General features: G+C 45.5%; 1 protein-coding gene across 1 annotated transcript in view; it reads right to left on the bottom strand.

Moving 5' to 3' along the window:
• AOAH (acyloxyacyl hydrolase) overlaps positions 1-12423 on the bottom strand; it is a 125643-nt gene that overhangs the window by 96230 nt on the left and 16990 nt on the right. Inside the window, exons 4-5 of the mRNA XM_074986051.1 lie at positions 10757-10823; positions 8243-8342 (exon numbers count right to left, since the gene is read on the bottom strand). Coding sequence (XP_074842152.1) covers positions 8243-8342; positions 10757-10823 — 167 coding nt within the window. The remainder of the gene's footprint in view (positions 1-8242; positions 8343-10756; positions 10824-12423) is intronic.

The raw sequence follows: 12423 nt of genomic DNA, 5'->3' as shown, positions 1-12423 counted from the left end.
AGGTCCTGTGATGATATCACTCGTGTAGATAGGTATGTGAACAGAGTTGGCAGTGACGTTCGTTGCAGGGCTTGGTTCCAGCTCTAGGGTTCCTGTGTTGAGATATATAGTTGCTGCTGAGAATTTGTTTAAGGTTGGCAGGCTGTCTGTAGGTGAGGACAGGCCTGCCTCCCAAGGTCTGTGAGAGTGAAAGATCATTGTTCAGGATGGGCTGCAGATCACTGATGATGCATTGGAGAGGCCTTAGGTAGGGGCTGTATGCAATGGCCAGTGGTGTTCTATTGTTTTCCTTGAGAGGCCTGTCTTGTAGCAGGTGGCCTCTGGGTACCCATCTGGCTCTGTCAATCTGTTTCCTCACTTCCTTAGGTGGGTGTTGTAATTTGAGGAAAGCTTGGTAAAGGTCTTGTAGATGTTCGTTTCTGTCTGATGGATCAGAGCAAATACAGTTGTACCTTAGTGCCTGGTGGTAGACAATGGAGCGTGTAGTATGCCCTGGATGGAAGCTGGAGGCATGTAGCTAAGCACAGCGATCTGTGGGTTTTTGGTATAGGGTGGTATGAATGTGACCATCGCTTATCTGCATAGTAGTGTCCAGGAAGTGGAACTCTTGTGGAGACTGTTCCAGGCAAAGGCTGATGGTGGGGTGGAAACTGTTGAAATCATGGTGGAACTCTTCAAGGGCCTCCTTCCCCTGGGTCCAAATGATGAAGATGTCATCAATGTAGCACACGTAGAGGAGGGGCTCTAGGGGACAAGAACTGGGAAAGCGTTGTTCCAGGTCAGCCATAAAAACGTTGGCGTACTGTGAGGCCATGCAGGTGCCCATAACAGTGCCACTGATTTGAAGGTATAATTTGTTCTCAAATCTGAAATAGTTGTGGGTGAGGACAAAGTCACAAAGCTCTGCCACCATTTGTGCCTCGGTCTCATCAGGGATAATGTTCCTAACAGCTTGGAGTCCATCTTCATGTGGGATATGGTGTAAAGGACCTCTACATCCATGGTGGCCAGGATGGTGTTTTCAGGAAGGTCACCAATGGATTGTAGTTTCCTGAGGAAGTCGGTGGTATCTCGAAGAAAGGTGAGAGTGCTGGTAGCATAGGGTCTAAGTAGAAAGTCCACATATCCAGACAATCCTGTGGTAAGGGTGCCAATACCTGAGATGATGGGGCGTCCGGGATTACCAGGTTTATGGATCTTGGGTAGCAGATAGAATAAACCTGGTTTGAGTTCAAGGGTTGTGTCTGTGTAGAATTGTTCTTGTGTTTTTATAGGGAAGGTCTTGAGCAGATGCTGTAGTTTCTTTGTGTATTCCTCAGTGGGATCCTGGGACAGAGGCTTGTACAATGTGGTATTGGAGAGTTGCCTGGCAGCCTAGCACTGTCTACCCTGATATCACACACAATAACAGTATGGTCAGAAGGGAAAGCTGAAAGTTATGTTCCATATGCACAGGCTTGAAATACAGTAGGGCTAATTCAGACTTTTATTCATTAGAGCAGGGTTTCTTAAACTTTTTGAGACCACAGAACACTAAACAATAATATTTTTATGTGGAACACCTATGAAAACTTTCTTCAAAAAAAACTTCACACCACAACAAAACAAAAAGCAAATAAACAAACAACCAAAACCCCCCAAAACCCCCAACACATACAGCAAAAACAAAATGCAGTAATTTAATCAGGTTTCAGAGAAATGAAGAAATAAGATTGTATCAGGTTTTAATAACAGAAAATATATATCATCAATGTATGATATCAAAAAAGTGTCAGACGCTCGTGGCACATCTGCAAGTTGTTCATGAAACACCAGTGTTTTGCAGAACATAGTTTAAGAAACAACTGCTTTAGAAGCAGTTCCTTGAGTTCCATTCAGTTTACTGCAAATAGGATTTTTAGAGTAGACCACGGTTTTATGTGTTCTGGACTAAAGGTCTTGTGACACTTTTTTGTAAGAGCAGAGGACTGTCGCATCTATGTGTGTTTGTGTGTGTGTAAGAGAGAGAGAGAGAGAGAGAGAGAGAGAGAGAGAGAGAGAGAGATAACAACTGTATCAACCATCTGGGGAATTAACTGGCATTTTCTTTGTGGTTTTTGCATTTCATTTCTTTTCAACAAGTTGCAGCTAAGTGAGCTGCAGTATTGGATTTACCATGGCACCATTGGGTCTGTGGCACCGGGCCCAAGCTAAGAAAGGGCCTGTATCATTACTTCCTCCTCTCTTGCTGCACTGTGCAGTGGGACTCTGCAGAGCATGATACCTAATGTCCTCCTATTCCATTGGTGAATGCTTTGAATGATATGCGTTCACAAAGGAAATAGGCCCAAGCCAACAGATTCAGTATTGGATCTAGAGGCTTGGATGAGCACCTTCCCTAGTTATCATAATGCATCACACAAAAACCCAAGGAGATAGGTGAACAAGTTAAGAGTAAAGAAGATTTTGTTGAGCAGTTCTCTGTTTTGCTCTGTGTTTAATATTTGCTTCTTTTATATATATATATATATATATATATATATATATATATATATATATATATATATATTCAATTCCCTTGTAGCATGTCAAGCCTAAAACTCAATGAGAATGCTCTGGCCAGAAGTTAAGCTACTCACACAAAAGTTTTCGCACCACTTGCATGATTTGTATTCCCAGTGATTTCAGTAGTCTGGATTGGGTACAATACTAGAGTTCTCTGGCAGACAGAAGCAGGGTTCACACAAGTATCTGAAGTTGCCTGATACAATCAAACACTACAGTTTGCAGAGTAACCTGCTTCCGTTAATTTCTTTGTTCTTCTCTATCCTTCATGTCAGGTTCCTGTTTCACTTATGTCCTAACCCACAGAGTTTCAGTTCCAGTACAAATGACAGGGGAGGTTTTTGGACTTCTTTGCCTGGTAAAAACTTCTGTACACTTGAACTGACTTCACCCCCTTCAAAACTATTGAGATTTCAGGCCAATCAATCTGTTGTCACAGAGAGGGAATAATAATTAGAGTATTTAGATCAGAACTGTAAGGCTAGATCTACCCTAGACACTTTTGTTGATGAAGTAATGTCAATTAGGGGTGTGATTTTTGCACTGGTTCTATACTGGGAAAAGTCCTAGTGTAAATACTGTTACACAGTGCACATCCTAGTGTAGATACTATTGTTCTGTGCTTTTGATAGAACAGCTTATTTCATGGGGAAGTAGAGAACACTTTCATGCTAGAATAAGACGCAGCTACGATAGGACGATTTCTGGTACAGATATACTGACAAACTTTTCTCGTGTAGCCTATACTTAATCCCCAAATACCAAGAACCTTGACAAGCTATGCTGGAGGAAGACACTGAGCTGCAATGCAGGCAGATGTGAAACATTTTAAAAGCCATGCTGCAAAGCAGATAAAGAGTTCCTCACACCCTTGTTACTATACTGCAATCTACATCCTCATTTCACTCCTGAGTATACAAGTTGAATTAACTTAGATTGGCTAACCCATCAGTAAGTGGGCATAGCTCAGGCTACATCAACCTTAACATACTCCTTTGACTTTCACCCATATATTGCTTTGAACAGGCCAAAAGAGAAAAATGGACACCAGATCTTAAGAGCCCATCCTCCTCACGAGCCTCGGAACACAGGTTTGCTACAGTGCTGTTAAAGTATTCTCTGAAGGGTACAATAGTGAATGCAGGGACATGGAATCTGTTTGTGTCTGCAGCATATAACCTTGATAAGGAGACAGGCTGAGATTTCCAAATGCCAACAAGGGGCTTCAAACAGCCCTTTCCTATTTTAATAAGGACTCAATGCCAAACCCTTTGAGCAGCTTTGAAAAGCTTTCCACCTTCCTCTTCCTTCTCCCCTCCTGCCCCAACTCCACTACATGGAATAAATGGGCAGGTTCCACTCACAATTGCTCTATGGCAGCGGTTCCCAGCCTGTTCCAGATGGGGACCCATTTTGACATTGCCAGAAGACTTGGTGACCCAAGGCAATTCAGAAACCACCAGGGTAGGGGGAAGGAGCAGTGCTGTAACTAGCTAATTCTGCACCTGAGGCAAGAATATAAAATTGCGCTCCCTCATGTTTATATATTCATAATAGTTATTTCATAGAAAAAGGGAAAATACATAAATAATAAAATAAAAACACTACTTTTATTATAGTTGATCTGAGTTGTGGTGGGGGAAAGATCTTCAGCACCAAATCAGTCCCTGCTACTCCCCCAGAGGCTCTAGGGGCTGGGGGGCAGTCACACTCAAGGGTCGGGAAGCTGGGGAGGCCACACCCGGGCTGGAGGGAGTCACTCTCAGGCTGGTGGGGTCACACATAAGGGCTGGGAGGAGTCACACACAGGGGCTGGGGGGATCAAAGTGAGAGCCTGGGGGAGTCACACACACACTGGGGGTGCTGGGAGGGTCACACTCAGAGGCTGGAAGAGCTGTGGGTCACACTCAGGGCTAGGGGGTTCACACTCAGGGGTTGGGGGCTGGGGGAGTCACTCTGGCTGGGGGGCTGCAGATCACCCTGAAGGGCTTTGGGGGTCACACTTGGTCTGGGAGAGTCACACTCAGGTTGTGGGGCTGGGAGGGTCACACTCTGAGGTTGTGGGGAGTCACACTCGGGCTGGGTGGGTCATACCTGGGGCTGTTGGGTCACACTCAGGGGCTGGGGTTGGGGGCTGGGAGAGTCACACGGGCTGGGGGTCACACTCAGGGGCTGGGGAGAGATAAAAACAAAAAATGAAAACTGACAAACCAGCTACATAGAACAGAAGGGGGGCGAAAGTGGGGAAGGGTAGAGCGGGGCAAAATTACTTACTGCAAGAGTCTGTTAAGTGGCTTGCCTGGGATGACTATGAATATCAAAGCTCTTTGTAATGCCTAATTGCTTCTCTATTGCTAGAGATAGCTGTTGGATGTGGCAGTGTTAAGGAGATGCAAATGCCTCCTTTAAGAGCCACATGCAGGTCTGAGCTGCTGTCGACCCTTAACACATCTAACGGCAACCCATGTTTGGGTCCCGACCCACAAGTTGGGAATCCCTGCTATATAGCTATCCACTCACATCAAAGTTGCTTTCACTGTTTGGGGACATTGTATAGCTCCCATTCTACTAAGTGAAAGCCACACTTTGGGAAGAGAGCAATATCTTTAATCGTAATTATTTGAGTCTCTCATAATTATTTGAGTTTCCTATAATACTAAAGAAGCATTCCTGCTTATAGGAGGGTTAGCACACCATTTAACTTATGTTAATTTGTATGAACAAGGACTCCTATTTGCTGAGTACATTTGCCTGTGGTACAGCAACATGTTCACCTAGAAACTGCAACATTGCAAAACATGAAAAAACATTGATTGAAAAAACTTCTAAACATATTTGTGCCATTAATGTTTGTTGTTAAAAAGGAAATGAAAAACAAAACTATGGTGCCCTGTAAAGAAAAGCTACTACATCTGTATGGTATGCATTTTGCCAATGCAAATATTGCACTAGCTCTGGGAGAACATGCATCCAAATGCATAAATGATGTACCTGGAAATCAGTGGAGTTGAACCAAACAGTCATTAGTATTAAAATCTTGCTCAAACACTTGACAGGGAACTTAGCCAACATTTGCAGGCTCATATAACTTCAATGATCAATCAAATTACAAACTGAGAGAGCAAATGTAATGTAAACTGGATTTAATGCGTATGGGTCCCTGACTGCATATTAAAATTTCACCAAATTCAACTTGACACAGTGTTACTTGTCACAGAATTACTCAGGGCAGTTTAGCAGCCCTTAGAGCCTGGTTTCTAAATGAAGCACCTTCTCCTCCATTTGGTCATTTCTTGGGGCATCCAAATAGTTAAAAGATTCTGGGGAAAAATAGGGAAGGACAAACCTCTCTGTTAATTGATCTGCCTGACCTGGGATGAGAGACAAATGTAGTCTGTCAAAAAGAGTGAAATACAAACCCTGATGAGTTGGAAGAGATTCACATGAGCCCCAGATAACACTGGGGTTGCCAGAAGAGACAGAATACTGAGGAAGGAATGCCCTTGTTAAGGTATTTTCAGCACAGCACTGGAACTGAGTGAGAACCCCCTTCTATTGTGCCTGACTTCTCTCACACTAGCTAGCATTGTAACAGAGAGGAAGCCGTGCTAGTCTATACACTATCACAACAAAAAGCAGTCAAGTAGCACTTTAAAGACTAGCGAAATAGTTTATTAGGTGAGCTTTTGTGGGACAGACCCACTTCTTCAGACCATAGCCAGACCAGAACAGACTCAATATTTAAGACACAGAGAACCAAAAACAGTAAGCAAGGAGGACAAATCAGAAAAAGATAATCAAGGTGAGCAAATCAGAGAGTGGAAGGGGTGGGGGAAGATCAAGAATTAGATTGAGCCAAGTATGCAGACGAGCCCCTATAGTGACTCAGAAAGTTCCCATCACAATTTAAACCATGTGTTAATGTGCCGAATTTGAATATAAATGTCAGCTCGTCCACTTCTCTTTCTAAAACGGTGCGATAATTTCTCTTCAGTAACACACATACCTTTAGGTCAGTGACAGAATGCCCCATTCCATTAAAATGTTGACTAACTGGTTTGTGGATCTGGAGTGTTTTGATGTCTGTTTTGTGCCCGTTGACCCTTTGTCTAAGGGAGTTAGAAGTCTGTCCTTGACTTCTTTTGGTTTACTAGCTAGCATTGACATTGCTGTAGCTGCTAGACATTGGTGCTGGTGTGAGAGATAGTAAGGATGTGAAATGAACACACTGCATGAAATGGTATTTATTGTAGTGCTCGGCACTAATGAGGTCAGACTAGTGCGATATCAGTCATGGTTCCCTTCTCTAAACAGCAACAAATCTAAGCTAGCTCAGTGTTTCCTAACCATTTTTTTAATCAAGTACCCCCTTTTCGAAAAAAAAAAAAGTATTATAAGAACCCCCAGTACCCATGATTTTCAGATACGCAATTTTTTTCTGTGATTGCAACACATTTGTTTAAACAACTTGTATTAAGCTGTCATTTCAATAGAGACAGTTTCATATAGTGGTAAGAAAATGTCTCACAGCAAATCACGCAAGGGGATAGGCTTCCACTTGTAGTTAGCCCAAACTGAAGATGTTTGGAATTGTGGCTGGGTGCTTGTCTTAGCTCAGAAGCATTTCCACTTCCACCTCTAGGACTTGGCTTTTTCACTATGGATTTTCCCACCTCAAATGCTTCTGATGCAGTTTCCTGTGTACTACCTTCTTCCAAATCTGCAGTTTTATTCTTCGTTTTCACTAGGAATTGGTCCATTTTTAACCCTTTCAGTTGTAATTATAAGAAAAGCTAAACTAAAAGTGTACTAATTACAATTTTATCTCTTACTTCAGATAACAATATAATATTAAACAACAATATTCCAGAGCTAGGCACTCCCCGCTCCAACCCCACCCCCCCTTTAACCCAATCTCCACATTCCTTCCTCCAGAACCATGGCCCCCCAGGCCTTCCCCACTTTAACCTAATACCCCCTCCTGTCCTCCAGAACCAGCCCCCCAGCCCCCACGCTTTGACCCACGCTCCCCACCCCCGCAAACCCCCAGAGCTAGCCTTCCCCGCCCCCTCAGCCACACACCTTGTCCCCAGGGCATGGAGTCTCTTGGCCCTGCTGGGCCACATACAGCATTTTACTAAGATTTAGCTGTCTGAAATGGATCTGTCCAAGGTAATATACATTCCACTGATGTTAGTGGGATGTGGACCTGCTTAGCACCTTTGAAAAAAAAATCAAACTATTTCTGTTTAAGTGCTTAAATATTCATGCAAGTATTTAACTTCAGGCATCTTAAGTTTGAAAATGTGGGTTTGTGTATTAGTGTTTTGCTTTAAAAACTGGATTTTACTTTTATATCCCATGAAGTACAGGACTTTTACTCATTCTAGGGCAAATACACTTGCACACAATGGTGCAGGAGAATTTAGCCTTAAGATTCCCACTATGCTAAACAGAGACAGATAACCGTGCATCTGGTACTACTGACAGCAGAATCACGCACAGCCAAAGAAACAATGAAGATGTACCATGTAACCTTTAGTCTACTGAAAGCTTTTTTGGAACAGTCCCCATATAAAGGGTTTCTGCTTGCAATTCAGCGCTCCAAGATAGCAAACCTCCCTTCTTTCTTTCCACCGTGCAATTCAAGTGCAGCAGACCTCTGCACAGTAATTCCAAAAATCCAAGAGTATCTTACCTTTGGAGGAGGATACAAGTGACAAAATGGTTGTCCTGCATTCTGTTTACATAGCTTAATGGAATGGCATACCACATCAGCATTCATTTTATTCTGTAACCTAGAGGGAGATGGTGTGCAACAAAGATTATTAAGGTCTCCTGGGTATTATAAAAGACACGCTACTGCAGTGGAAGGGCAGCTATCCAGAATACTAAGACCCCTAACTTATTTTATTATGGTCTTTAAGCTCAGCTCAGTGCAGCTGGCTGAATGTCGTTATTTCCTGCCATTGCATTCTACTCAGCGTTTAAAACCAAATTCCAATGACAAGAAGCCCTGAGCTTTGCACAGGGCTCCTAAATCAAATGTATTATGACTGTACTCCTCTTTCAGCAATCACACACATGACAAAGATTTAAAGGATAAAGTTAATCCACATGCAATTGGATACAAATTTTCAACCTTTGACTCAATAAAATAAGTAGAAATCCTTCAAGTCTCAAACCACATACAAGTTGCCAGGGTTCTTTCCTTCTTTGTGGGGCAAGCCTCTGGGTTCATAGGGAATTAAATTAAGATATTAGATTACTGAACTACTTAGTTCAGTAGCACAGTCTCTGGGCTAGATTTTTTTTTTTAAAAAGCCCTAAGGAAGTAGAAAGTAAAGCAAACATTCATTTAATTAATCTGAGCACTTGCAAAGAGGAATAAATGAACTACTTTTAAGGAATCTGCATTAGTTGGTGGGGCTCCCAAGCGCTCAGCTCAGGGTCAGGGACTGGAAGCAAGGAAAAGATGGCATTTAAAAAGTCCATGGCAAAAAAGGAAATAGGAGAACAAGACATTAAAATATTGTGGCTCTTGGAACGATATCCCACATAGGTTATTGAACCAAGAACGTTCTTCCACAGCCAAATGGACTGAATTTCAAAAGGTAAGGAAGACAGTTGGGCCTGCTTGGAGATTTACAGGTGTAAAGTTCTATAAAGCGCTTAGCAGCAAGCAAAAACATTTCTTTATTCATTCAGAGACAGTTGAGTGGGACTGGAGCATAGGCTGTCTGGCCTGGCAGTCCCAGCGGGGCTGAGGTGTGCTCACCAGGGATGATGGTCTCCAGGCAACAGCTAAGGAAAGCACAAGTAAGCAGATTCCATGAGCAAGAGTCAGGGTCAGAGTCAGACTGGACTAGGAGACAGGTGATGAAGCAAAATCTCATGTTTCAGCAGACCAACATCTGCACAGTTGCCAAGACAACATTCCAGGAGTTATATAGGGTGTTTGGCCAATCAGAAGTTCCTCAGGATAATGTTACCCTGAGACTCTTGGGTTGCACTTCCTGCAGTGCCTATTCTCCAGCGTGCTGCCTGGCAGTGCCTCTCCATGGCCTCCCAATGGCACGCTGGGTATATCAGCCACTCCTACCTCTACAGGACCCAGTCCTACAACAGCTAAATTTGGTCTGTTGCCAAAACTGCCCCATCCAGTGCCTCTGAGGAGCTCCATACACTCATCCATCACTCTATGAGCACAACTGGTTCCCAACTTTCTGCTTGTAGGTGAAGCTCTGTAAGAGGGACACTAAATTACCATTAAAATACACATAAAAGACTGATTGGTTCCTAGTGCTCCTAACTCAGCGAATGAGTGGCAGCACGTGGCACTGCTTTTGGAAGGTAAGTGAACCTTGGGTCGGCGGGGTTGGAGAGGGTTAAAGGCTGGGAGCTTTTTGGGGCCATGAGCAGGAGGGAGGGTTAAAACCTGGTGGTGGGCTGGGTCCATGGGGCAGGCAGGTTGGGTCCGTGGAAGGGGCAGGAGGACGGGCGGGGTGGGGTGGTTCAGGCTACGGCAGCTTGTGTCCATGGGGTGGCGGGGGGGGTTCATGCTGTGGCGGTTTGGGGTCTGCAGGGCCGGTGGAGGGAGTCAGACTGCTGTGGTTTGGGTCTGCAGGGCCAGCGGTGGAGTTAAGGCTGCGGCGGTTTGAGTCTGCGGGGGGTCAGGCTGAGGTGGTTTGGGGTCTGCGGGGCAAGCGGTGGAGTTAAGGCTGCGGCGGTTTGAGTCTGCGGGGGGGTGGAGGGGTCAGGCTGAGGTGGTTTGGCTCTGCGGAGCTGGTGGGCAAGTCAGGCTGAGGTGGGCTGGGTCTGCAGGGCTGGTGGTGGGGTTAAGGTTGTGGCGGTTTGGGTTTGTGGGGCCGACGGGGAGGTCAGGCTGCAGCCGGTTGGGGCTGTGGGGCTGATGGCGGGGTCAGGCTGTGGCGGCTTGGAGCCATGGGGAGGGGGTTAGGCTTGTATTAGTGGGGGCATTTCACTCGTCCAGTGAACAAAGGTAAGTATATGTGTCCCTTGTTTCAGCAAGTACTTGTAAGTAAAGTACTTGTTTAACAAGGAATAAGTGTATGGATAGAAGAGTTGTGCTTGTTCTGATACTAACGGGACTTGAAAAGTGAAACCTTTCAGACTGACAATACCTCGGTACATTAAAAACAAAAAGAATCCTTCAGAACAAGCAAACTTGAGGTGAAAGATTAGTACTTACAGTTTAATGAGATCTGGTCCAAAAATTTCAGTTACCAAATAGCAGATGCCTTGCAAGTTCAGTATTTCTGCAAAAGACACATTTTTGAAACAATGGAACATAATTCAAGATTGTTTTACAAATGCATGAAGCACAGCAGGACCTGCTTTTTCGTCGTATTTCAGAGAAAGGGAAGTGCTCAGTCAGTGGTCTGAGCACATGACTGTGAACCAGAAAGTTCTTCTAACCAGGGGTCTGATTTTCCATGTGTCACTAGGTGAGTCCTACAGAACTTTTCTGAGAATTAGTTAATGTTTGTTAAGTGCGTTGAGGATGAATGCCAAGTGCTAAGAATTATATAGTATTTATCAGAGAGCATCTTCTAGGCAGTTTAGGAACAAACCTATTATCTTACAGTGTAGCTCAAACGGACACAAAACAGGTAAATCTATGCAAACAAAATGATGTACACTCACACTGAACCTCCCTCGTCCAGCACTTGGCTGGTCCTGAACCAGGGAATTTTCTGGTCCAGGGAGGTTAATGCCAGCCCCCACAAGCCTCCAGTCCCTACCTCTTCTCCCCACTCTGCTCTGGTCCACTGGGGCTCCATTTTGCCAGGCCCTCAGCTGGGCCTCTTCTTCTCTGGCCCATCAGGGCTCTGCTGCTGGTCCCTGGGGTGCCAGGACTCCACTCTTCCCTCCTCTGACAATGTTCCTGCCTCTAGCCAGCCAGACTACATCTACACTAGCTAAAAACTTTGAAATGGCCATACAAATGGCCATTTCGAAGTTTACTAATGAAATACATATTCAGCGCCTCATTAGCATGCGAGCGGCTGTGGCACTTTGAAATTGACTCAGCTCGCTGCTGCGCAGCTTGGCTAGACGGGGCTCCTTTTCAAAAGGACCCCACCTACTTCGAAGTCCCCTTATTCCATGCGGGTTGGGAGGGAGGAAGAGGAGGATGGGGTTAGATGGGTGTCTGGGGGTGCCTGGCTTTGTAGGAGGGCAGGGGAGGGGCTTGGGTGGGCAGCTTGGAGGGCTTGAGGGGCTCGGGCAGCCGGCCAGCTTGTGGGAATTGTGGGCCTCAGGTAGGTGTTCTCAGCAGTCTGGGGCTTGGGCACCTCAGGTTGGTGGGTGGATGGCTGGCCCCAGCATCATGGGGCTCAGGCAGCTCAGGATGGTTGGTGGGTGGCTAGCCCTGGCAGTGTGGGACTGGAGCAGGCAGCTCGGGTAGCTGGCCCATGGCTGGGGTGGGTGGCTGGTGGGCGGGAGGCTGGTCCCAGCAGTTCAGGGCTCAGGCAGCCAATGGGCAGGTGGACAGCAGCCCCGGCAGCTGGCAGGCGAGTGGGTGGCTGGCCCTGGTGACGTGGGGTTAGTGTGGGCAGCTCTGGCAGCGCAGGTCTCAGGCTGTGAACAGTTGCAGGCTGCCCGGGTCTGTGAGCATTAGGGAGCCATGATGAATGGTGGCTGCTAGCACCCAGGAGCAACCAGAGGCTGGGACTCGTCTGCCAGGACCTGCAGTTAGTCAGGAGCCAGCTGCGGGGGCTGAGGGAAGATGAATTCCCTCATTTGTAAAATTATCTTATCCAGCTCCCCCATCCCATCTCCCTTCTCCTCTGCCTAACTCTGTTTCAGTATCCCCACTTCCATCATCAGGCACATCAAATCCATTTACAAGGCAAA

Source organism: Carettochelys insculpta, chromosome 2 (assembly GCF_033958435.1).
Source record: "Carettochelys insculpta isolate YL-2023 chromosome 2, ASM3395843v1, whole genome shotgun sequence".
NCBI lineage: Eukaryota > Metazoa > Chordata > Testudines > Carettochelyidae > Carettochelys > Carettochelys insculpta.
Note: the sequence above shows the minus strand (reverse complement) of the source record. Positions and strands in the feature narration are given on the sequence as shown.